This window comes from Gossypium hirsutum, chromosome A03, assembly GCF_007990345.1.
Source record: "Gossypium hirsutum isolate 1008001.06 chromosome A03, Gossypium_hirsutum_v2.1, whole genome shotgun sequence".
NCBI classification, from domain to species: Eukaryota; Viridiplantae; Streptophyta; class Magnoliopsida; order Malvales; family Malvaceae; genus Gossypium; species Gossypium hirsutum.
In genome coordinates, this window is record NC_053426.1 from 112,280,298 (window position 1) to 112,306,027 (window position 25,730).

Sequence of the window (25,730 nt, forward strand, 5' to 3'; positions counted from 1 at the left end):
GGTATTAGGATTTAGGACTTTGACTGAGAGAGGAAAACAAAAATGCTAAATAAGCTGCGGAGACAAAGGGGATTAGAAAATTTTGCGAAATGCAGTCGGAATCAAATTGAAATTCAAATCCCAAATGCAAATTTCACGCGTAGAAATTAGATTACGTGCATCTCATGAAATCCAATCTTTATTTTTTCCAAAATAAAAAATAAAAAATCCCCTCCCTAAAAAGGGGTATTTCGTTTTTCAACAGTGAAGAAAAAAGAACAAACAAAAAAGCATCCTTTTCTTCTTTTTGTCAAAGTTTCTAGAGCAAGAAACACAATCCCAATAACCTCTTTATTTCACCATTTTTGATGATTCTATCCTCTAAGAAGGTGGTAAAGTGTTTGTGTATATGTGCGTGAGAAAGGTAGCAGTATAGCACTTGTTCTTTGTTTTTAAGGTACTTAAAGAAAAACACTACAAAATGTTGTTTTTGTTTCTTTATCTGGGTTTAATTTTAGTATGTTGTTGTTTATGGCTTTAATTCAATTGGGTTAAGCTTAAATTGTTTTTTTTTTGTTAAGGAAAAATGGGAGATAGTGAAGAAGGTAATACTGATTTGATGCAAAGGATTCAATCTTCATTTGGAACATCATCTTCTTCGATTCCTAAACAAGTTTTATCAATGAATCGTCTTGAAATACCTCAATTGAACCCTAATCAAATCAGGGCTGTTAGGCATTTCTCTCATTTTGGACAAAACTTTAACGGCGGCGGTGGTGGAGGTGGCGGCGGTGGTGATGGTAATAAAAGAGTTGGTATTCCTCCTTCACACCCTAACCAGATCCCACCCGTTTCGCCTTATTCACAGATCCCTGTGTCTCGTCCATCGAGCCATCAAATGGGTTCTTCTCAGGGTTTTAGTCTCGGACCGACTCATTCTCGGTCTTTGTCACAACCTTCGTCGTTCTTTTCGTTCGATTCGTTGCCGCCGTTGAGTCCTGCGCCGGTGAGCCAAATTTCGAACGATGTGTGTATGGAAGATTCGCATTCGTTGTTACCGCCCTCGCCTTTTCCAAAGGCGAGTTCTCCTCGGGTTGGAGAAAGTTTGCCACCACGAAAATCACATAGGCGGTCCAATAGTGATATTCCTTTCGGGTTTAATACGGTAACCCCACCGGTAAGGGGCAGCGGTTTTGAGAATTCGGGTGTGCCTAGGCCAGTTCAGTTGGTTAAAAAGGAAACGAGTTGGGAAAGAGGTATTGATGGTAACGTTGAAGGAATGGGTGAGAGGAAATCGGAAGGGGAAGTAATGGATGATTTGTTTTCGGCATATATGAATTTGGATAACATCGATGCATTGAATTCTTCCGAGGATAAGAACAACAATAACGAGAATCACGAAGATTTAGATAGCCGAGCGAGTGGAACAAAGACCAACGGTGGCGATAGTAGTGACAATGAAGCGGAAAGCAGTGCGAACGAGAGCGGGAATAGTGTGACACGAGGCGGAGTTTATTCAACTGAGAAAAGAGAAGGGAACAAAAGGAGTGCAGGGGGTGACATTGCTCCTACTTCGAGACATTATCGAAGTGTTTCGATGGATAGTTTTATGGGGAAGTTGAACTTTGGTGACGAATCACCAAAACTACCTCCTTCACCCGGATCTCGTCCTGGACAACTCTCACCAAGCAATTCAATTGATGGGAATTCTGCTGCCTTTAGTTTGGAGCTCGGAAACGGTGAGTTCAGTGAAGCTGAACTGAAGAAAATTATGGCAAACGAGAAGCTCGCAGAAATCGCAATGACTGATCCAAAGCGTGCAAAGAGGTATTGTATTGCTTGATTTAATATCTTTTTTCGACTGTACTAAAGCATTGCCAATTAACTTATCAGTTGTTTCTTTTGAAGGATTTTGGCTAATCGTCAATCAGCTGCTCGTTCCAAAGAAAGGAAGATGCGGTACATTTCCGAGTTGGAGCACAAGGTTCAGACCCTGCAAACTGAAGCTACCACATTATCGGCTCAATTAACACTTCTACAGGTTGAAGATTTAGAGCTTTTTAATGTTATAGGATATATTCCATACTTTCCTGTTTCTCATCCTTGAACTTTAAATCGATGCAGAGAGATTCCGTTGGGCTTAGCAATCAGAACAACGAGTTGAAGTTTCGTATTCAATCCATGGAACAACAGGCACAACTCCGTGACGGTATAATCGAATTTTCATTAGCATGCTCTACTGTTTGTATCTTTTAACTTGTTTTAGATTGCATGCTACTTTCGGATTGTAGTAGTATCGATACACATCTAGTAAAACAAATCCAAGTCTGCTCCCACTGTTTACGAAGTCTCGTACACGGGAAAACATGATTGTTCTTAACTCGTTCCTTGTCTTATTGTGTTGCTTTTTGGACACAGCTCTAAACGAAACATTAACCGCGGAAGTCCGTCGATTAAAGCTTGCTACTCAAGAACTAGGTGGCGATTCTGATCCATCCAAAGGCATGGTCTCGCAGCAGCTTCCCATTAGCCGCCAGATGTTCCAGCTACACCAGCAACAGTTCCACCAGCAACAGCAGAACGGGAACACAGCTGCAAAATCCGAGTCGAATCAGTAGCTCCCGAGTCCCGGCATTCGTAAGATTTGAAAAAATCACCTTATGCCTCATTATTTCATAACTTCATCTGCATCCATTCATTGGTTTCTGATTTCCAAGTTTGACGAGTTTCACGGTCGTGGTAAAATCATGGTTCAACCTGCCTCAGGTATCCATCTCGGATCACGGAATAAAGTAATATATATATAGCTTAAACAATTAAATATCATATATAGCTATAGTTTTTTTACTTATTTATGGTAGATAAACTATATTGGAATGTAAGCATCAAGTTTGACATGATTTGTTGCATTGACAACACAAAATATTGGCTCTCTCTTTGTTTGTTTCTATTAATTGAGTATATTTATATTTCATTTCAGATTGTTGCCATTTAAGCTTTGGGGTTTGCTTAAAATTTTCAAAAATTTTGGGGGGTTTAATTAGAATTTTTAAAAATTATAAAATGCATAATGAAAATTCAGTTTTTTATTGGTTCGGCTTTAGATTTTTTGGGTCGGGTCATTACAATTTTAAATAATTTCATGTTTTGATTGGTTTACATTTAAGTCATTTTGGAATATTTGTTTGAGTGATTTTGAGTTTAGATTGTTTTGGGTTTAATAAAACATTACGGTTGTTGTAATAATTGTTGCGATTAAATAGTACTGTTTTAACAAAAATTGTAATATGCTGCGTAATTGAAAAACCTCAAACGGTACAATAATTGCTGTTTGGTTGAATTGACCATTAGTACGATTATGGAAACATCGGATATCATGCATGGCTTAGATTAATGGCTTGTTAAACTGAATTAAACGGGGTAAAAGTACCGTATAGGACCCTATATTCAAAAATGGACAAATTAATTTTTGTACCTTAAATCATCAGTAAATTGGTTTTTTATTATTAATTTAATTTATTTTTACTATTAAAAATTGTCGCATGTTTTTTATTCTTGTGTATAGAGACAAATTTTTAATTGTATAAATAGATGGAATTTTAAAAAGATTAATTTATTTTTGGTCTAATATTTAGGACTAATTTATCTATTTATTGAGCAAAAAAGATAAAATTTAATCAGATTTTTAGTATAAAGACTCATGGCACTTTTATCCAAATTATGATATTATTACGTATGTTATGTTAGTGCTTAAGTTATGGATTTAGTTATTTTTAGTTCGGATCCAAATGTTAACAACTAAATTTTAACTAAATTTATTTGGTTAAATTTCACTATTACTTTTGTATTGATATAGGTTTAGTTTATGCTTCCGATTGTATTTTTTGAAATACTAATAACTATTATTAAATCTATTAATTAATTTTTTGAATAATATATAAAATTAGCAAATTAATATAGCATTACACGATTTTACAGTAACAAAATTTAACAGATTTTGTGATTAAAATAGAAATTTCAAAACTAGAAAAATAATCAAAGGTTAAATTCACAACATATGTATAATAAAAGGACTAATAACATAATTTAGCAATTAATTGTGAAGTTCTTAAACTCCCATAATCAAAAGAAAATATATAAAAAGAAACATAAAAGCTTGCAAGAAATAATTGTCAATAATTACAACAAAATCCCTGTAATAATATGATTTCATCTATTTGTCTATTGTTTACAAGCAAAAAGAAATCAAAACCCAACATATATAAAATGGAGACTAGTTTTTTTGCAAAAAGAAAATAATGGGGACAAAATTGTATAAAGCTTTCATGTGGTAGAAGAAGTGAAGAACCCTAAAAAAATCACTGACCAACACAGAAATTATCAAAACGAGTTAAACCCTAAACCCTAAATCTTACTCTGTTGATACAACGGATCGATTTCTTTCTCAACATCGATATTTTTTGGACCTCTAACCCAACCTCCATCGATGGAATCCATAGGTCCATTCAATCCATCATCCAAGAAATCACCTACTTTTTTCACTTTAACCTCCTTCGGCATAACAGGATACTTACCGGAGAAGCAAGCGTAACAGAACTTCTGAGAATCGCTAGCCAACATTTTCTGCAAGCTATCGAATGGGAGGAATGCAAGGGAATCACATCCAATGAACTCTCGGATCTCCTCAACACTCATTCGGTTCGATATCAATTCCTCCGCGCTCGGCGTATCCACTCCGTAATAGCAAGAACCGATAATCGGTGGGCTAGCAATCCTCATATGAACTTCCTTAGCCCCTGCTTCCTTAATCAACCTAACGATTTTTGAAGACGTGGTTCCACGAACAATCGAGTCGTCAACAACCACAACCCTTTTACCGTCCAACACACCACGAACCGGGGAAAGCTTAAGCTTAACCCCGAAATCTCTAATCTTTTGCGAAGGCTCGATAAACGTTCTTCCAACGTAATGAGACCGAATCAACCCTTGTTGAAACGGAACCCCTGCTTTAGCTGCATAACCAAGAGCAGCTACCACACCAGAATCCGGCACTGCAATAACAACATCACAATCAACCGGAGCTTCGGTAGCAAGTATTTCACCGAAAACATGTCGAGACTCGTAAACAGACCGTCCGAACACAACCGAATTCGGCAAAGCAAAGTAAATATGCTCGAAAATACATTGCTTTGGTTCAGGGTGAGGCAACAAGCAGAGTGATTGAACACCATCTTTTTTATCAACAACAAGAACTTCACCGGGATTCACTTCTCGTTCATACGTAGCTTCGATTAAATCGAGTGCACACGTCTCGGAAGCAAACACAACGGCACCATTGGTTCTCCTTCCCATAACTAAAGGCCTAAATCCATAAGGATCACGTACAGCAACAAGTTTATCTTCAGTTACAAACACCATTGAATAAGCACCTTCAAGCTTTTCACAAGCATCAACAATTCTTAAAAAAAATGGCCTAGCTTTTGAAATAGCAATTAAATGAAGAACAACTTCAGTATCCGAACTAGTATTAAAAATCGAACCATTATCTTCAAGCATAGCTCTTAAAGTTCTATAATTCACTAAATTCCCATTATGTGCAACACCAACAGAACCAAACCTGTAACCAGCTACAAAAGGTTGTACATTTTTTAACATTGATGAACCGGCGGTTGAATATCTTACATGTCCGATTGCCATTTCACCAGGTAATTGACTAAGTTTGGTTTCATTAAACACATCGGAAACTAAACCCACACCGGTGACCGATTGAAGAACATTATTATTCACTGCTACAATACCAGCACCTTCTTGTCCACGATGTTGAAGGGCATGGAGGGCTAAATAACAGAGACGTGAGGCTTCTGGGTCACCGAATATGCCCACAACGCCGCATTCTTCACGGGGCTTGTCATCGTCGATGAAAGAAGGGATAAAACTGGGTTCTGGGTCGGGTTTGTTTGCCGGAAAGAAGTCAGCGATGGGGTTTTTGGAGGAGACGGTGCAGTGAGGTTTGTGGGTACGGAAAAGAGATTTGAGACGGAAAGAAAGGGGGTTTAGTAGGGTTTGGGGGAAGAGATAAAAGGGGGTTTGTTGGTGATGGGTTTTGATAGATGTGATGATAAAGGAGAGAGGTTGATGGTGGAGGCAGCCATGGATGTAAAACACAGTTCGAGGGAGGAAAAGGAATTGGATTTTAAAGGTAGAGAGAGAGGGGGTAAGAGGCCCTGTTTTCTCTCTCTAGGTTTTTGGAGAGAAGAATCAAAGGAAGATGTGAGGTGGCTTACTCGCCACGAGATTCTCGTAAAAAGAGATATGTGAGAATTTAAATTTGGTATAATAACAAATTTAGTCCCTAATGTAGATCTCTTTTATTATTTTTGCTTTGAAGTTTTTCCAATTATTTTGATATTGACCTTCAAATTTTAAACAATTTACTTTTATTTTATTGGAAATTTTTATTGAAATGTTAAAATTTTAAAGACGATAACATTTTAACCCATGTGATAATCCACGTGTATTACATAAAAATTCAGAAAAGTATATTAAAAATTTCTAAACTTTCCAAAAATAAGTTCATAAAAATTATTATCCACGTCAACATTCAACTATACATGAAATGCTAAGCAAGATACCATGTTGGTTTCATTGCCAGTCAAATTTTTTTTGTCTAAATAAAAGAAAATTGATTAATTTTTGAAGATTGAGAATTAAATTGATTCAAAATGACGAATTATGGCTAATTATCGGATAAATACTATTAAATTTGAGTTTTTCTTATCAGGAGTGAAGTTGGTGTGTTAAATTTAAACTCTTATAAAGAGGGGCTAAATTGAAACAAAAAGTAAATAGGAGGACTTAATTGAAAGATTGAAGATATAAAAATAACTGGATAAAGATTAAAAGGTTGAAGATTTTTTTTAAAGTGGCTGGATAAATATTAAACAGTTTTTTAATATTGTTAAAACTTTGTAATTAGTTTAAGTTTAAATTTAATTTTTAAACTTTAATTTATTTAGTGATAATATTTAAGAAAAATCTAATTAAAATTTAGCACTAGAAGCGTGTATGAATGCCTAGTGCTACAATCAATTAAACACACACTTGGCCTTTCGGGTTTAATAGATTCTTTATTTTTTTCCATTCTTGCGTCATACTCTATTATGATATTTCAACTCTTTTACTTTTACCCATCTATTTTTTTTTTTGCAATTTCAAATCTGTTTTATTTTATTTTATTATATTTCGTATTTCATTATTTTATTATCTTAATCAATTTAAACCCCTTATTTTTCTTTTAACATTGCTACACACAAGCCATGGGCACGACTTTGACCGCAACAACGATTCTGGTCACGGAAAAAGGCGAAATTAGATAGTCAGTCCCTGTAGATTCAACTTTATTTTAGCTATATAACTACTTAATGAGTATTTTATTTTATGTCATAATTTCACAGTAGTAAGATTAACAGAAAAAATTACGTTAACAATTGAAGTTGAATTTGAAAATATGAAAAATAGAGAGACTAAATTCTTAAAAATAAAAATGTAAGGATTAAATCTAAACAGACTTTCACGACGAAAAATCTTGAATTAAAATAAAATTTTAATTGTCACTTAAACATTAGTTTCAATGACAATGTGGAGGCATTGGGAACTCTGACATCACATTTTTTAGATTTATAGATTTATGTTGGTTCATGATAAAAGTACCATGAAAGTGTCACATAGCATTTTGCCTTCTCTACTAAAAAAAGAGTAAATTAAATTTATGTACGTCAGGCTATACCAAAATTTAACGGTAGAAATGGATAATTTTTAACAAAAAAGACTAATTTACTCTTTGATTTAACGTATAGAGATTAATTTATCTATTTTTTTAAGTATAAGAACATTCGTGATATTTTTATAGTTAGTTGATAAATTAATTATTAATAATTTAGTTTTATTAATATAATTGTAACTTCAATAAAATTAAGTAATCTTACTATGGGCAGTAATTTATTTCCCTTTTTTTTATTTTCATAAATGGAATGTTAAATTAATAAATCATGTTTTCCTGTCAAATAGCTTTATACCAAAATATAGGTGTTATAATTATTGAATAATTGCAAATAAAGCCTTGAAATTGTTAAAAAAAGTAATTTTAATATCTTATATTCAACTCACACATTGCATAAATAGCATCTAAGTTGTCCTTAGTTCCCGTATTTATATTTAGTTCCTGTATTTTAATTTGATATTTTTAATCTTCTTACTCTTTAAATTTTAAAATTTTTGGACTCACCAAATGATATCTGTTAAATTCATTAAATTGAGTTTGTTATTTTTAAAATTTATTACGCCAAACATATTATCATATGTGTGATGTCATGTCAATTTGTTATTTCCACTTATTACTAGCTAAAAGATCAATTAATGGATTAACAATTATCGTTTGCGTCAAGATTGAATTCAAAATTTGCGGCTTTGAATGTTCCAATTGAAAAATTTGGACTAAATTTATAATTGTATGCATATTACAAAACTAGTAATTAAATTTAAACAAGCAAACTTAGTTGTTACTGTTTGGGTTGAAACTAAAATTTTAAAATTCGAAAAGTATAAAGACTGAAATTGATCAAATTTAAATATAGAGACTAAATATTTAATTTTTGTAAAATATAAGGACTAATAAAAAATTTAACCTTCTTACAATTACTTGGTTGGCTTTGGATTTATCGAGGATAATATTTGATAAGATATATTATTATTTTTATATTTGTAATTGTAATTATAAATTTTTAAAAAAATATTATTTTTCATTTTTATAAATATATTTTTATTCAATATCTAATACGAATCATTTTAAAAAATATTTTTATAAAATTTAATTAAGTTTCATATATTTTATATAATTCTTAAATTATTTAAATTGAATGATATTAGACACTCGAGTACATTCAAATCAACTATTTTCGAGTTGATGTAATAATAAAGATGTCAATTAAATTAAATATTATAATTAGCATAAATCTTATAATTATTGAAAGTGTCTTTCTTTATTTAATTAAATTTTAATAATATGATAAAATTGATGAGATAATAAATAAATTTTTTTATAATTAGACTTGATCATAAGTCAGGCTACTCATCTAAGTTCGAATGCACACCCAAAAAGTAGATTTGGATAAAAAGTAAGATTCATTTTCTAAACGAATCAGGCATCGAGTAAGATTTTTGGCCCAGATCACCCATCGAGGCCTAAAGGTCCATCCAAAAAATAAAAAAGTTTAGGTAAAATAATATAAAAAAATTAATATGGGTTGGGTCTAAAAAACGTACATAAAATTTAGGTTGACTTGGCCTTACTCGACCCATAATCTTATTAATTAAATCTTAGATATTAAAAAAATAATATTAAAAGGTAAAAGAGAAATTAAATTTTAAATCTACGGGATTAGAAGTAAAATTAAACCAACATAAAAACTAGAAACAACCGCAGAGGATTAAAACCTCAAGAGTGAAAAAAGCTTCGGTTTCGTTTCGTAGAGATCGGTGTTTTTTTTTTTTTCTTTTAAGGTCCGTCAATGCAGTCTCTCCGTCGCCCAAATTCTCAAACATTCAAGCAGATCAAAGCAAAACGATGGCGGCGCCGCCTCATGGTCCTTACACCGCCACGAACCTCTCCTTTCCGTAATTTCTTTTCACTCTTTTGTTTCGGTACCGTGTTAAACGTTCCATTGTTTTGAATTTTTTTTATCTGCATGTGATTTTGACAATCCGTCGAACACCTAAAGTGCACCATTCTTTTTTTTTTTGCAAAATTTTCTGATATGAATTCAACCATGGAAGAACCAGAAACAAGCTTAGTTGAAGTAAGGGAAGAGCTCATGGTTTCACCCGCTAGCGAAAACGAAAACAAAAACCCTTGTTTAAGAACAGCTCATTTCCTCAAACCTATTTCAAGTTCCCTTGAAACCCCACTTCCTAAGCTTCCTTCACAACGTGTTTCTTCAATTGAACCTAAAGATCTGCCTTTAAGTATCAGTTTCCATGGGTGGAGATGCAGGGCAAGTAATTGGTCGGCATGGGTTGAAAAGATGGTTGTTTTACATGAATCAACTTGGAAGAAAGCTGGTATCTATGAAGCCATCGTGAATTCAACTTATCAGATTAAGAGAAACAGTGATTTAGTTCTTGGTTTAGCTGAGAAATGGTATTGTGGGACTAAAAGTTTCTTGTTTTCTTGGGGAGAAGCTAGTGTTACACTTGAAGATATGATGATCCTTGGGGGGTTTTCTGTTCTGGGTTCCCCTGTTTTCACCCCACTCGAAGCTGAAGAATCGAAGGAAGCCGAAGAGAATTTAAAGAGTGCAAGGATCGAAATTGTGAGAAGCAAAGCTAAAAAGGCTTGCCCTCGTTTATGGATGCAGAGGTTCATGGACAGTGGCAATGAAATCGAGCATGAAGCGTTTCTTGCCTTTTGGCTTTCGAGGTATGTTTTCACTAATGCACACGAAACGATTAGGGAACATGTTTTCCCCATTGCAGTACATTTAGCTAGAGGGACAAGGCTTGCGTTAGCACCTGCTGTACTTGCTAGTATTTATAGAGATTTGTGTTTGTTGAAAGATGCTATTACCGCTTCAACTAAAATGGGGAAAGAAGAGGTGTTTAAGCTTACCCTTTGGTCACCATTTCAATTAGTTCAGGTTTGGGCTTGGGAGAGATTTGCTGAGTTAAGACCCAAACCGAATCCGATAGCAAAAGGTGAGCCAAGGTTGGTTCAATGGCACGATGTGAGTTGCAAGGTTGAGAATGTGAGGTTAGCTCTAGAGTTAGCTAATGGAAGTTTTGAATGGCGGCCTTATACGATGCAGATTGATAACTGGAAACAACCTAAGTTTTATAGGGAGAATGAATTTTGTATATGGACTACTGCACGTCTCGATAAAGAGCTAGAGTCCTTTGTTCGTTGTTTGAAGGCCAGTGAGCTAGTGGGGCTTGATTGCATAGAACAGTACCTTCCCCATCGAGTAGCGAGGCAATTTGGAATAGATCAAGATATTCCCAGTTGTGTTCCTCAATCAAAAGATCAGACTCCTGAGCTTGCCTGGCTCAATTACTGTGAATCACTCACTGGTGTAAAATTATACATTCCTTCTCGGCTATATAAAGCTGGTGTTACGGCACGCTACTTGCAATGGTGGAACAAGTCGGTATCGGAGAGCAAAGGAACAGCTAAGGGGTTGAAGAAATCAGCAAAGAAGCCTAAAGGAAAGAAACAAGAGAAAAGTTCTTCTGGTTGCCTTGGCTTTCATCAGAAAATAGAGAGTTTCCCTGGAAAGACTGAAGCTAATGATCCGTCGGTTTCTCCTAATTGCTCCACGAAGAGCTCAAAGAAACAAGGAGACAATATCAACAAGACTACTAATGCTAGTGGTTCTCTCTCTTGTTTTCCTCTTAAGAAATCAAAGAGTGTATCCCAGATTTTAGAAGAAAAGCAAGTGAGCAACAATGATTCTATGTCCGGCTCTTGCAGAAGGAACTCTATGAAATCAGCCAAGAATCTGAAAAGAAAGAAAGAAGTCAAGGAGGGATCTACTTCTCCCAATGTTCCTTTGGGAAGTTCCAAAGAATCAGTTCAAACTTTGAAAAGAAAGGACAAAGATGAGAAAGATTCTGCTTCTCCCGGTTTCAGTAAAAAACACATGAAAAAATCCGCAGTGAGATCTAAAGGAATGAAGGAAGATACTCCTGTGTCTGCCTCTTCTAGATTTGCTTCTGGAAGCTCCAAAAAACCAGCATTGGTTGTGAAAGACAAGGAGGAAGGTAGCAGCGATTCTGCCCATCAGGTTTTACCTTTAGCAAATGCAATAAAATTACCCAGCACTGTTGAAAGGAAGAAGGGACCCAGTGCCGATGATCCTATTTGTTCCGTGCGGAAGTTTGATGGAAAGGAAGCAGAGGATTGTCTTGAGGATAATAATCCAACTATAGCAGAAATGATGAGATCTTGCAAGAAGAGTCGTAAGGTCAAAACTAAAGATTCTGATGATGATGGAAACCCATCAGGCCATTCTCAAGGTCTTTCATCTACAATTGCAGATGACGAGGTTGTTAAATATTTGGAGCCATTAGCAATATTGGCTGAAAAGGTTATCGAGGATGAATCTGTGCTAAGAATAGGGGAATCTTTTGAAGGTCCCTACAAGGATCAGAGAGAACCAAAGATAGTGCAGGAGGAAATTGTGATGGGAGAATCAGAACAAACAGTTAAAGATGCAGAGGATGGCCTGCCAGAACAACCAGTTCCCGAAATGCTAAGCATCAATGGTGTTGAAGGAGAGTGCAGTTGCTATGCAGTTGACATACCGGGATTAACACTTGAAGCTCGGATTAGCAGGCTTGAGAAACTGGTTGAAGAGCTAAAAGCAATGAGATCTGCTTGCAAGTAGTCCATAGCCATTAGCATCAAGATGTACTTTACTCATTATCCTTTTTTTTTTTTCATTTTTATTTACAATTAGAATAATGCATGTGTTTTTTCTTTGATTTAGCCAAACATTGTATGTCAAAACATGTCTTTATTGATTAGGATAAATTATGACTGCTATGAAATTTTAGTGATTTGTGTGATTTGATAAGTTGTTTCACCCTGATTATCTGACTTATGTTAATCATCACTCAGAGGGTAAATGTAAAATTGGAAAGACAATTTCCCAATAATGTTCAACCGATAATAAATTTACATATCAGCAGAATACATAAGGTACTGATATTTGTTCTTTTTTGAGTATGCTTTGGCTATGGTACTGATTTTTGTTTTCTTGATAGGAGTTTGCGCAGCTACAGCAGATTGAAAAATTGTCGGCATGAGCATTATCCACAGTCTTCTTGGATGCAGCATCTTCTTCCCTCAGGTTGCATTGCCTTTTTATTTTTCATTTATCGTCTCCGGCTCTTTCTTTTTAACCCTACTTATGTGTCATTAGAGGTTCATTGTGTTCTTCTTAGTTTATGTCTGTGGAGTATAAATATTCGTCTTCGAACAAGCTGTTTCCTTGGGATGCATTACCTTCTTCCCTTGGGTTGTATTGCTTTTTTATTATCTTTTTCATTTATAGCTCAAATTTTGGTTTTTTTAACCCTACTTACGGGGTTATTAGAGTTCGGTTGATGGTCTTCTTAGTTTATGGTTTAAAGCAGACAAACTTGTAAAGCTCAAACTCCTGGATGTATACCTTGTACCATTATCTTTCTAAGCTATATGAATTCTTTTATAGGGAAGATGGAATATATTTGATGACGTTTAAGTATTGTTGAGCCTTTAGCAGGTGAGTTACGAGTTTCACTCACCGTAGATGTAGCATGTGATTCACATTGGAAGCTGCGGGTCAGCTTGCATGGCTTTCAGCCATTTCTGTTCTGATTTTGCATGACTAAGTCCATAAACATGTTTAGGAAGGCTGCTATATGCATATACTTGAGGGAAGCACCCTATCATCTTTTAACTAAGGTTTTGACTATTAAGCTTACCAATAGTTGTAAAAGATGGGGACGTCAAGGGTAAAAGTATTATGGAGGCCCTTGTACTAAGGGTCAGATTTCATTTCGCCCCCTCTACTAAAAATGGGCAAATTAGTCCATGTATCTTAGATCAGAGAGCAAACCGGTCCTTTTATTAAAGATTACATCCATTTTTACAGTTAAAACATGTCTTTGTACATCAGTATAAGGTACACGTGGCACGCCACATGTAATTGTCCAGTTATTTCGTTATCATGCTAGTTTTAATAATAAAAATGGATGAAAATTTTAACAGAAAGGAACAATTTGCATATAGGGATTAATTTGTCCATTTTTTTAGTAAAGGGATAAAATGTAATCTAACTCCTAGTATAAGGACCTTCATAGTGCTTTTACCTGTGGTCAAGCATTGCAGTTTCTTTCTGTGACTGATAATCGCCCAAGTAGCCAAATGTGGCTTTCGAATATTGAAAATAGTTGGATTTGAGAATCCTGTAACCATTCAAGTTCTTGCGTTTTTTTCATTGCTATCAGGTAAAGACTTCTTGCGTTTTTGTATTAGATTTGCTTGATGCTCACATAGGATTAGTGTCCGATCTCGGGTTTGTTCCCAAGCACATACCATGTGCTAGCTTTAGGACAGATTCAACCCTAAACTGGCCTTACAACGACCCCTTCTTTATAGCCTTTGAATTGATCAGTGATTTTTAGTTTTGGGTAAACTACACTTGTAGTCTCCCAACTATAGGTAATTTTTTTATTTATTTACCCAACTATGATAAGTTTTAAAATGGTCACTCAACTATGAATAGTTGCGCTACAAAAAAAAAAAGAAATTTACTCATAGTTGGGTGACTACCAATGTAGTTTACCCTTTAGTTTTTAGTACTTTGCTTTGCATGAAGATCAAATTGCCATTGCCAGGTTCCAAGTTTCTAGTCATGTAATCTTGTAAGGCTTTATAAACATTTCCCTACCCCTTCATTCTCTTCACTTTTCATTATGAAGGTCAAAGACCATTGTAAACATTATGGTCCATGAGAATGTTCCTAGTAAACTTCTCCAGCTAAATGAGAAAAGGTCTAACTATGCTCTTAGACTCTTCGCATATTTGAAATCTAGTCCCATTACTTTTAATTTCGGTAATCTAGGTTTTTTTTTGTTAAATTAAATTATGTAGCATTTTTAAAACAAAGAACTGCTCAAAAGACCAATATTACATGGGGAAAATTGATGTTGAATTTTGGGGTTGTAACTTGGAAGGTTGTTTTTGAGTCTAGGGTTGTAATGTTCTTTGCAATTGCTTTAGTGAAGTAGAATGATATATATATTAATTAATGTGACACAATGTCTAAAAGTATTCATAATTTTTTCTCTATCCATAAAGAGAAAAATAATGCGCATTGGCACATTCGAATTTACATTCTCCTATATTGATAATAATGTTTATGTTAATCGAGTTAAGATTCAATTAGTTAGAATTATTGAATTTTAAATCTTTAAAGAGTAGAGAGATTGGGAGCATTATTAAACCATGTGAAAGTGGCTTGTGAACCGTCATCACTTGTTTTTGTCAATTAAGTCCTTTTATCACATGAAAGGATACAAAAAAAAGATTCAAGAAATCCATACATTGTCATGAGAGCATAAAAAGGCCTTCTAATGTTTTAGATGTGGCAATGGTTTTATCCCTATTGCTCTAAGAGACAATATGACCCTCGGACATAGAAGCACATGCAATATTTGGTTGTACTTCTCACAACAAGATCCTTTACTGTCACTTCTGATGGAGGACGGAGACCGGTGGCCTTTCAATCAAGGCTTTCCATCAAGTGGAGAGGCCTTTCGTATGGATTCTTGGGATTTCAGAGCATGAAAACAACCCATATTAAGAGCTCCTCGAGATAGAGAAATCCACTAAGCAATCTCGATTCCGATGAAGAACCATAAAAAAACCAAGGATGAAAGGCTTCTATGTGAATCTTTCAACTTATCATGTTGACATAAATTTTTTAAAAAAATTATGGTAGCATTTCTAAAATTAGGCTAAAATTTTGGGCTAAAAAAGAATTTGTTTAAAATATGTATTAGGTTTCAACCCAATATTCACTACTTAGAGCTTGACTTGACTTATGTTTTTAAGTTTATGCTATGTTTTTTCTTTACTATTTTTGTATATTATAAAATTTATGTAATGTAAAAACTAAATAAAATATATTATAATGTAAATATTAAAAAATAAGTTAAAAAGTGTATGTTGAAAAAATTAATAAGGAAACAAATATATAACGATAATAGAGTAGAACAATATAATTTTTTTAAATATTAAATAAAAATAATATTTTTTTGATAAACTTAAAGGAACTTGAATTGGCAAGTTACAAATTTTAAATAGTGTTACACTTGAACAACTATGTATAGTATCATTAATTTGGCTTGAACCCCATCTAACTTGACCAATGAACATATTTACTTGACAATATGTAATGGAGGGGCGATGGGAGGGGCTGACGTGTCCCCCTAAAATGAGAAATTTAATATCAGCCTTTTGAAATTTTTAAAACTTTAAGTTAGTATATGGTAAAATTATATGTTGATATCTTAAAACGATAAAATTTTAATAGTATCCTTTAAAAAGTATAAAGATATAAGTTATTAAAATGATTAAATTATGTTTTAACTCTCATAAAAATATACAATTTAATTTTGTCTCATAAAAAAATTCCTAATTTCACCTTTGAGCTAGGGTGTGGGTTGTCTTGTACATCTTCACCTCACTTTGCATGGATGTAGATATCAATTATATCTTTAATCGCTTTTCCTTAAGTGTTCTTATTAATTTTTCAATTTAATGCTATAAAATTATATATTTATAAATTATTCATTAAGATAATTTTGGTACAATTAATTCTTCTGTATGTGTATAATATAAGTTATATATATAAAGTATTCACAAACATAAGATTTTGTAAATATATTTAATATATTTACTAACAATATAAGAAAATACATTGAATTTACTAATGAAGTAAAACAGTAATTTAGAAATTAGAGTGACATGAAAGGTATTTACATAAGAATGGCAAACTACACTTAAGGTTATTAAATTATTAGTAAGCTTGTATTTTAGTCACTTAACTTTTAAAAATTACAAAATAGTCACTAAACTATTCAAAATTTTTAATTTAAGTCATTGGGCTTTTAAAATCGCTCTTGTATGGTCTTTTTTGTTCGCACCGCTTATACCAATCAAAAGCTCTCATTCCCCTTCTCTTCTACAATTCAATTTTTTTATGAAACGACTTTAAATATGACGAATTTATGAACTAAAATCCAAATAACTTTTTTCTTCGATCTTTGACTTGGATCTAAGCTCTGCTTTTCTACTCATCGATGGGTACTGATCTACCATACCAATCATTGAATCATCACTTGGAGCTCGTTAATCTTACTTTAAGAAAAAAAAAACTTAACCGCTCAGTAAATTAAATAAAAAATTTTCAATCACTCGAACGAAAACTTTCAAATAGTTTAATAACCATCTTGTAAATTTTTAGAATGACGAGTAATTTAGTAAGATTGTGTGTAGTTAACCAAAAACAATTATTAAGTTAAGCTATTAATCCACTATCAAATTCTCAATACTATAGTCTATAGCTCTACAACAATACCAAAACAGTTGACAAGTTTGGACTTTTTGAAGTGCATTGACCCAACGTCAAATATCAACCCATCAGTCAACAAATCTTGATCCAAAGATAAAGTTCACTAAAAAAGAAAACAGGGTCTGGAACCAGTAGCCATTGAGACTCGAGCTGTCGAGCATGGCAATTCTCAGTTGTGTTGTGTAATGCTCTCTGCTATTTTTAATTATGGCTGAGATTATGCTTTGAGTTTGAGACAAGAACTGACCAAAAAGAAGTTTAACTTTCAAAGAAGAATCCACTTATATATATATACATATACATATATCAGACATAATCTTTAGACAGCAGATTTTATGCTTTGTGATGACAGATAGAGCACGCCTACTTATGTTTCCCCTTCATGTCAGATTATCACTCTAACTAAACTGTACTAATAAATCTTCTTATTTATATCACTAATTAAAGGATTAATATATCATTTGGTACCTATATTTAGTTTCAATGTTCAAATTGGTACTTAAGTTTGGTTTTAGTATTCAATTTGATACCCAAACTAAACATTGTGTGGCCCAACAAATATTTGACGTGTACTCTAGTAACAAACAAAGGATAAACTACAATAGAGGTCACCCAACTATGGCACTAAATTGAACAGAAAAACTAAATATGGGTACTAAATAGTATATTAACCTCTAATTAAACCCCTGAAAAACAGAAATTTATGATACTACTCTCATCATTAAACATCCCAGGGTCCCGGTTTTAAAGTTGCTTAATTTTTTTTATAGAAATTAAAATATTGTAGTTGGTGTGTAATGCCATCTCAGTACCTTTTGTTTTTTCAAAGGACAGTACCTTTAAAATGCCACAAAGATGGTCGCAGAAAACAGATAGATGAAAAAAAAAAAAAGGATTAATTTAGTTTATGTGTTAATTATATTAATTTTAGTCCCTAATTAAGTTCGCTTTGATAAATACAGATAAATGAAAAAAAATAAAGATTAATTTAGTTTATGTGTTAATATAAATTTTAGTCCCTGAACTTGATAATTAAGTTCACTTTGGTACCTGTACTTGGCAATTAGGTTTATTTTAGTCCTTTAACTTGACAAATGTAAAATTTTGATGACGTGAATGTCATCAAATTTTGATGGAATCCAAGTTTAAGACCAAAACGAATCTAGTTGTCAAGTTCAGGTACCAAATTAAACAAAAAAAAAGTATAAGTATCAAAGTGGATCTAATTGCCAAGTTTAGGGACTAAAAGTTATATTAACCCTCAGTTTATATATGGAAGTGTTAACCATGCTTAATAATACTTGTTAAAGTGCTGGTTGAATTCTACTATTAGTTCTAGTATTATGCATAAATTGTGGATTTAGTTCATATATTTTATTTTAGTCATTTGTATTTTTCGAATTTTGAAATTTTGAAAAAAAATCAATTATTGAAGTTGTCGTTTACATCAAAATTGAAATTTCGAATTTCAAAAAAGTATAGGAACAAAGAATGATAAAATTGGAAAACACGGATTAAATCTAAAACTTACGCATAATACAAAGCTAAACAATATTTAACCAAACAAATTTACCCATTACTGTTTGAGATTTTAGGACTAAAATTTGAAAATTGGAAAAGTAAAGGTACTAAAATTGACCAATTTATAAAGTATATGGACTAAATTTACAACTTACATATATTATAAGGACTAATAGAAAAATTTGACCTAAAAGTTATATATATCAAATAAATAACCCATTATGTCAGGCTTTTGTTGGATGAAATATGTCAAAATCTCTAAAACTGGCATTTTTCTTCGGTTGATAATCTTCCTGTCAGGTTTTTTTTTTTTCTTTTTATTTATTATTTTGTTTTATTGTGTCCTAACGATCAGGGTTTCTCAAATTACAACTTAAATTTTAGATTGAATTTTAATTTTAAATTATTTTAATTAAATTTTCAAACTATAAAATCCGAATTAATTAAGTTGTTTTTCATAATATTAGTTAAAAATTAATATTGAAATATATATATATACTTATATTATAGACAACTTAAATTTCACGTACTAAAAAAATATTATAAATTTTAATGATTGATTTTTTTAACACGTTATGTACACGTTTAATCCTTACGTTCAATATAAAATTCTAAGATCCCTTAATTTAATTAGAAATGGAAAAAAATAAAAATAAAAAATAGACGAATTCTGATCCGACCTAACCTGATAGAATTGAGTTTTTCTTGAAATCAAGTTTCGAGGTGGATTTAAATTTAGGAAAAACTCACTCTGCTCCGTCTTGAGATAATTACTAAAATACTTTATATATATAATATTAGCTTAAATAAATAAATAAATATGGTAATAGAATTTATATTAATGTTTGCTCTAGCATAAGTACTATTTCTAAGGAAACAATTAATAGTATGATTAAAAATAATAGTAAATTAAAAAATATTATTCTATTTTAATAAAAATAGATTTTAAAAAATGTGAAATTAGATAAGGTTGGAGTCAAATGTAGATTTATTTTTTTGTGGTGGGTTTGGGATGATAAATTAATATTTAATTTTGGGTCAAGTTAAGGCAAAAAGCAGTCCAATCCCATTGTCATCTCTACTTAAAACTTGAGTAAAAATCTTAAAGTCGATCGAGTCATAGTTCAGTTGAGATTGTTATTGTTGTAATATCTTGGAGAATGTGGACTCAAATGTGTTTAAGCACATGATATCCTCCAATTTTACGAATTCTATGTCGAGTCAATGTCAATTTATATTGGGGTGTATCGGGTCAGGTTCAGGGTAAAAAACAATCCCAACCCATTGTCATCTCTACTTAAAACTTGTGTAAATACCCTTATATATAAATAGATCAAGTCATAGTTTGGTTGACATTGTTGTTGTTGTAATATCCCGGAGAACATGGACTCAAATGTGCATAAACACATAATATCCTTCATTTTAAGAATTTCGGGTCGAGTCAATGTCAAGTTAAGTTAAGGTATATTGGGTCGGGTTTAAGGCAAAAATCGTCTCGTCCCATTATCATCTCTATTTAAAACTTGTGTAAATGTCTTATATAAAACCGATCGAGTCATAATTCAATTGACATCGTTGTTGTTTTAATATTTTGAAGAATGTGAACTCGAACACACTTGAATGCATATCCTTCATTTTAAAAATTATATAAAAACTTATATTCTTTATTATATAAAAAATAAAAATAAAAAAGATTGAGTAAATGTCCCTAATTAAAACTTATATCCTTTATTAGAGCTAAAAAGATTCGAAAATATAAACAAGCCTAAGCACATATTCCCTAAATCTTATATTATTATTAAAAAATTAATCAAGATTAATTAATATGTTAAAAAGAAAAGATAAAAGATCCTGTACAGACAAAATATGATGGGATCAATTAGAGGACAAAAACATCAATACACCCAAAACATGTTTTGTATTGTTTCTTTCCTTTTTCATGGTTTAAATCCATTCTTATTGTAATTAATTGAGCACTATGGTGGGTAACGTTGCTGCCAATAGTCTCTTAATATCTCCCTCCATTGAATTTTAGTTTGGTTTTAGTTTGGCAATAATTTTATAAACATGAGTAAGCACGTAATATCAGATAATGTGATTATTATTGAAGGAGGGCCGAACTCATTATGAGAGAAGTCTTTGAAGTAGGGACGGCACTAAGGGGGCAGGTAGAGACCTTCACAATTTATTATTTTAGTCTTTTGAAGTTTTAAAAATTACAAGTTAATTTAATGGTAAAAATACACTTTGACCCCCCAATGATGATTTTTTTTAGTTTAATCTCTTTAAAATTTTAAAATAACAATGCATATATAAAGATAAAATTGTACTTTGATCCCTTTAAAATTTTATAATTTAATTTTAGCCTCCCAAAGATAAACTTCTGGCTTCGTCCCTGCTTCGAAGTGTTGTCCACCAAGAGCCAATAGACCCCTCAATGGTAGAGGTATTGTGCCTAGCGTATCTATGCTCAGTTTTGTCTCTCGACTCCAAGGAGAGTCTTCAACAGGTTCATAGAGTGAAAACACCTCACCCACCAATGAAATGTGAACATTCAGTCTTGGTAGAGTTCAAACCCGTGCCCTTATATTTTACCCACTAATGTTATATAAAGGCATGGGTTCGAACCCTACCAAGGCTAAATGCTCACATCTCTTTAATGATTATGGGATTATGAATAGTTTAGACATTGTATAAGAAATATATATATATATATATATGCTTATGCACGTAATACCCTCCACTTTAAAAATTATGGGATTATGAATAGTTTAAATATTGTGTAAGAAATATATATATATATATATGATTATTGAACCATGATATGTGACATGGTGGTTGCTCACCTCTAACCATGTAGTCAGGGATTCAATCTCTGTTGATAGGAATAAAACATATTTCATGATTAGCTGTTTACCTTTTTAAAGAGGATTAATGGTGAGAGAATTAGTTACTGCTAATTCCTTTAATCACTAGTGTCTTCTCAATAATGATAACTTCAAGATTCAAAATAATTATTGTTATGGATAGGGATAAATATCAAAACTATACATGAACTTCGAGTTTGTGCGAATTTTGATTTGATTTAGATTTTACAAATCACTAATAACATTATCGAATGAACACCATTTAACGTTGATATGTTGCATACAAAAACAATTATATTAATCCAATATGAAAAGATATGTATGTATTCATTTATTTAAATATGCACAATTGAATCAAAATCAAAGTTTCATATATGCATATGAACCGCAATTTAAGTTTCATGTGTATAATTATACCAAATCAAAGTTTATGTACCAAATTACACAATTAACCAAAGTTCATGTGTAAATTTGATATTTATCCCCTTATAGATATGGAAGAGGTTGTGAAGGCAAGGCATGTAATGGCGTAAATTCAATGTTATCGGAACAGTGGTTTCGTAACCACAAATCCGATTTAAAGAGAAATTTATTTCAATATTTTTGCTTGAAAGTTTATATGATAGGAAAATCGTGTGAAAATATTGATAGGAAAATTTTATCAATTTAGTGATTAGTTAGAAAAAGAAATTATTGAAGAAATTGGATAAAATAAGGTATCGGGACCTCTATCTCGTAAAACCGAGTCAAAAATAATTTTATAAATATTTATGAAATGTTATTAATGTGGTATTAAAATTTTGTTAGGAAATTTTAATGTTTGGGTAGTCAATTAAATGAAAAGGACTGAATTGTAATAGGTGTAAAAGTTGCTAGAGTGATTAAATAGCTTATTAGTCTAATGAGAAAGGATATAAAAGGCAATTAGACCCAAAATTTATTTGGGCTGGACGGCAAGGGTATGAAATCAGCAGAAAAATTGATAAATTAAGGGTAAAATTGGAATATTGCAAAGTTAACTAAATAAAACTAGGACTAAATAGGAAATATCTAGATTTCTCTTCATTTCTCTTCAATTCCAGCAGCTAAAAATGCCATAGGAGGGTTCTCTAAGCTGGTATTTCATAATTTTTGCACCAAGTGAGTTAATCCTTGCCTTTTTATTGTAATTTTTGTGTTTCTAAGACTTTTACAACTAGATCCTACTATTAAATTCATTAGTTTTTGATTTCATGGATGAAATTTAAAGTCACCATGGTTGAGTGCTGTAAGTTTATGATGAAATAGAATGAAATTAAAGCTTTAATTTGTTTATGAGATGATTTTATTAGGCAATTTCAATGGAAATTGATTTTTGGGACCTAATTTTGAAAATGTTTGGGATTAAAGTCTATTGCTGAAATTCTGATTCCTAAAGGTTGTAAACTAGTTTAAGGTGATAGAATAAAATGTTAATTGAGAAAAATCAGCTCAATTGAGAGGCTAATTGAGTAGGGACGAAATTATCATTTATTAAAAGCTTAGGGGAAAAATGGTAATAAACAGCTTGTACTAAAACAGTTTGGACAGCAGGAGTAGACTAACTTTGAAAAATCACCAAAAATTTTAGGAATCGAATTAGAAGATGAACAAAATATGGAATTAAATCTTATTGAGTCTAGTTTCTTATAGAAGAAATATTGTAAGCAATGGATTTGTAAATTTTGAGATATAATGAATTTTGTGAGACAAGATCAGAATGAATTTGGGTTCCCCTGTTCTGACTTTGAAAAATTATAAAAAATTGAATAAAAATAATTAGGGACTTAAATTTATATTTCTAGAATTCTGAATGAGTCTATTTTTAATAGAAACAAACAAGAACATCATTTGAATTCTGTATAAAGAGATAATTTATTTTTAGTGAAGAAGGGTCAGAACTGTTAGACAACAGAAAAGGGGTGACTTTGAAGAATAAACTGTACTGATTGGCTAAACCAAAAATTCTGAAAATTTTATCGTAAAAATATATATGAGTCTAGTTTCAGGGAAAATTAACGGATCTTAATTTTGAGTTCCGTAGCTCAAGTTATAAATAATTTAGTGACTATGACTCAAGTAGATAGCCTTGAATGAACTATAAATAATAGTTGAATTATAGAGAATGTTGCATATGAACATGAAATGTATTAAATTAATAATTAAATTTATTTATTTAGATCCAGAAGATTCAAATACGAAGCTAGATCGAGGAAAGGAAAAAGTTCGGGATTAATAGATTTTTACTGTTTACAAACAAGTATCAAGGTAAGTTCGTGTAACTTGAATTATATTCTTAAATGCTTGAAATGCATGTTTTTGATATGAATATGATTTGAATGTTCATTATATGGAAATTTATGAAACATTGATATATTTGATAAAATGGGAAGAAATCCCGTTTGAATGAAAGGAAAATTCGATGGATCTCTGAAAAGGAATTGACGGTAAAAAGGATCTAGCCCGGACGGGTGATCCTATCCTGATATAGCCCTCTCGAAGAATATGTGTAAAATGGATTTAGCCCGGACGGGTAATCCGAATTAGGGTCTGAATTTAGCTTGGACTGGTAATTCAGATCCAAGCTCATTAGAGTAATTGTCGTTGCAGGGGATTTAGCCTGGACTGGTAATCCCGACAATACTCTATGAGTTTATATTGCAGGGGATTTAGCCTGAACTGGTAATCCCGCTGCAAGGTTGAGGTTCGCGGGAGTGTGCTCTCTGAAATGGAAATGTGCGCACATGAATATGAATTGACGGACCCGTAATTGTACACTAAAAGTGTACCTCTGAAAATCCATCGAAATTCCGATAAATTCAACGGGATAAATATGAAAAATAATAAGGGAATGAAAATCATGGTATTGATGAGTACATCAATCATGGTATATATTATATATTTGATACATGGAAATTATTGTACTAACTTGAATGTTGAGTTTGTGCATGTTAGGGTAATAATGCATTGAATGGATATATGAATGTTTATTATATTGTATTGAAAATATTAGGTAAGTATAATTCTTGTTACATGAGCTTACTAAGCACAAAGTGCTTACCCCGTTTCCTTTTTCCCTATTTTGTAGTGTTAAGAGCTCGGAGGTCGGATTTGGTCGGAGACACATCACACTGTCAACCTCAGGATTTCGGTATATAAAGAAACTTTATTTTGGAAATCAATGGCATGTATAAGCTAACAAAGTAAATGTTAACGTGAAATGAATGTAAAGTTAGCCATTAGTATGGTTAACAAACCTGGTTATAGATATGTGATGACGTTGTCTTATATAAATGCATGAATCTATCATGAAAATATGTTGAATTGAAAAAAAAAATTAATTCGTAAACTCCGGTAATGCCTCGTACCCTATTCCGGCAATGAATACGGGTAGGGGTATTACAAGGCATGCTTAGGATTATGAGATGATAATAAGGTTTTTTGTTTTTTCATTTTATTGACAAATAAAATCTAATCAAATTGTAAAGGTGAAAATATGCTATTGATACTTATACTATAATAAAATTTGAGATTTAATCATTATTATTAAAAAAATTTAAAAAAATTAACCGTCTTATTTTTTTATATTTAAAAACTTTAGCCTAAACATTGGCATTATTAATATTTTCAATCAAAATTTGTCAATCTGATATGTTTAGCTTCCATGAACCATGTGCAATATGATACGGGGGCAATCTAATTAACATGTCAAGTTGACAAATTTTGACTAGAAATACTAATAATATTAATGATTAAATTAAGGTTTTTAAATAAAAAAGGATTAATTTTATCTTTTTAAATACAAGGACTAAATCAATTCTTTTGCCAAAGTATAAGGACCTGCGACATAATTTGACCTCTCATAAACAAAAATCATGAACCAACAATGGCAATTAATAGCTAATATAGTGATTTAATGCATATATTTTTCCTGCAATTAAAATAGTATAATTATTTGATTAATATTTAAGAAAATTTTCCATTTTTGTTGCCCTTATAGATATTTCCTGATTTATCCCCTTTTTAAGAATGAAGAAAACATGAAAAAAAAATTGCACATTTTCCCTTAATTTCTTTATTTTTCATGATTTCTACAAAACACAATAAATAAATAAAAACAATCCCTTCCTTTTATATTGATGTTTTTGGTAATTGGATTGGTTAGGCCACC

The 25,730-nt window shown here is 32.1% G+C and overlaps 3 protein-coding genes across 6 annotated transcripts; 2 read left to right on the top strand and 1 right to left on the bottom strand.

Moving 5' to 3' along the window:
• On the top strand, positions 1-2,958 carry LOC121222343 (bZIP transcription factor 29). Of its 2 annotated transcripts, none has more exons than XM_041102933.1 (5): positions 1-436; positions 561-1,806; positions 1,888-2,020; positions 2,104-2,188; positions 2,398-2,958. In XM_041102933.1, exons 2-5 carry the CDS (start codon positions 566-568, stop codon positions 2,595-2,597), a joined length of 1,659 nt encoding a protein of 552 aa, XP_040958867.1. In that variant the 5' UTR covers positions 1-436; positions 561-565; the 3' UTR covers positions 2,598-2,958. The 2 variants fall into 2 exon arrangements, with proteins under 2 accessions (XP_040958867.1, XP_040958866.1); XM_041102932.1 differs by having other exon boundaries at positions 182-403.
• A 1,158-nt stretch (positions 2,959-4,116) lies between these two features.
• Positions 4,117-6,264, bottom strand: LOC121222346 (amidophosphoribosyltransferase 2, chloroplastic). The gene has a single exon (XM_041102937.1). The coding sequence runs from the start codon at positions 5,674-5,676 to the stop codon at positions 4,384-4,386; it is 1,293 nt and encodes a 430-aa protein (XP_040958871.1). The 5' UTR covers positions 5,677-6,264; the 3' UTR covers positions 4,117-4,383.
• Positions 6,265-9,480: 3,216 nt separating this feature from the next.
• LOC107927946 (uncharacterized) lies at positions 9,481-13,277 on the top strand. Of its 3 annotated transcripts, none has more exons than XM_016859082.2 (3): positions 9,481-9,651; positions 9,811-12,439; positions 12,799-13,277. In XM_016859082.2, exons 1-2 carry the CDS (start codon positions 9,546-9,548, stop codon positions 12,414-12,416), a joined length of 2,712 nt encoding a protein of 903 aa, XP_016714571.2. In that variant the 5' UTR covers positions 9,481-9,545; the 3' UTR covers positions 12,417-12,439; positions 12,799-13,277. The 3 variants fall into 3 exon arrangements, with proteins under 3 accessions (XP_016714571.2, XP_016714572.2, XP_016714570.2); XM_016859083.2 differs by having other exon boundaries at positions 12,808-13,277; XM_016859081.2 differs by having other exon boundaries at positions 9,484-9,651; positions 12,796-13,277.
• The last annotated feature ends 12,453 nt before the right edge of the window (positions 13,278-25,730 follow it).

What these genes read in the sequence shown, in the direction of transcription:
- LOC121222343 (XM_041102933.1), top strand. Translation starts at nt 566, where the DNA reads ATGGGAGATAGTGAAGAAGGTAATACTGATTTGATGCAAAGGATTCAA. An exon ending in GATCCAAAGCGTGCAAAGAG is followed by an intron (nt 1,807 to 1,887) that starts GTATTGTATTGC and finishes TTTCTTTTGAAG; the next exon opens with GATTTTGGCTAATCGTCAAT. An exon ending in CTCAATTAACACTTCTACAG is followed by an intron (nt 2,021 to 2,103) that starts GTTGAAGATTTA and finishes AAATCGATGCAG; the next exon opens with AGAGATTCCGTTGGGCTTAG.
- LOC121222346 (XM_041102937.1), bottom strand. Translation starts at nt 5,676, where the DNA reads ATGGCAATCGGACATGTAAGATATTCAACCGCCGGTTCATCAATGTTA.
- LOC107927946 (XM_016859082.2), top strand. Translation starts at nt 9,546, where the DNA reads ATGCAGTCTCTCCGTCGCCCAAATTCTCAAACATTCAAGCAGATCAAA. An exon ending in GCCACGAACCTCTCCTTTCC is followed by an intron (nt 9,652 to 9,810) that starts GTAATTTCTTTT and finishes CAACCATGGAAG; the next exon opens with AACCAGAAACAAGCTTAGTT.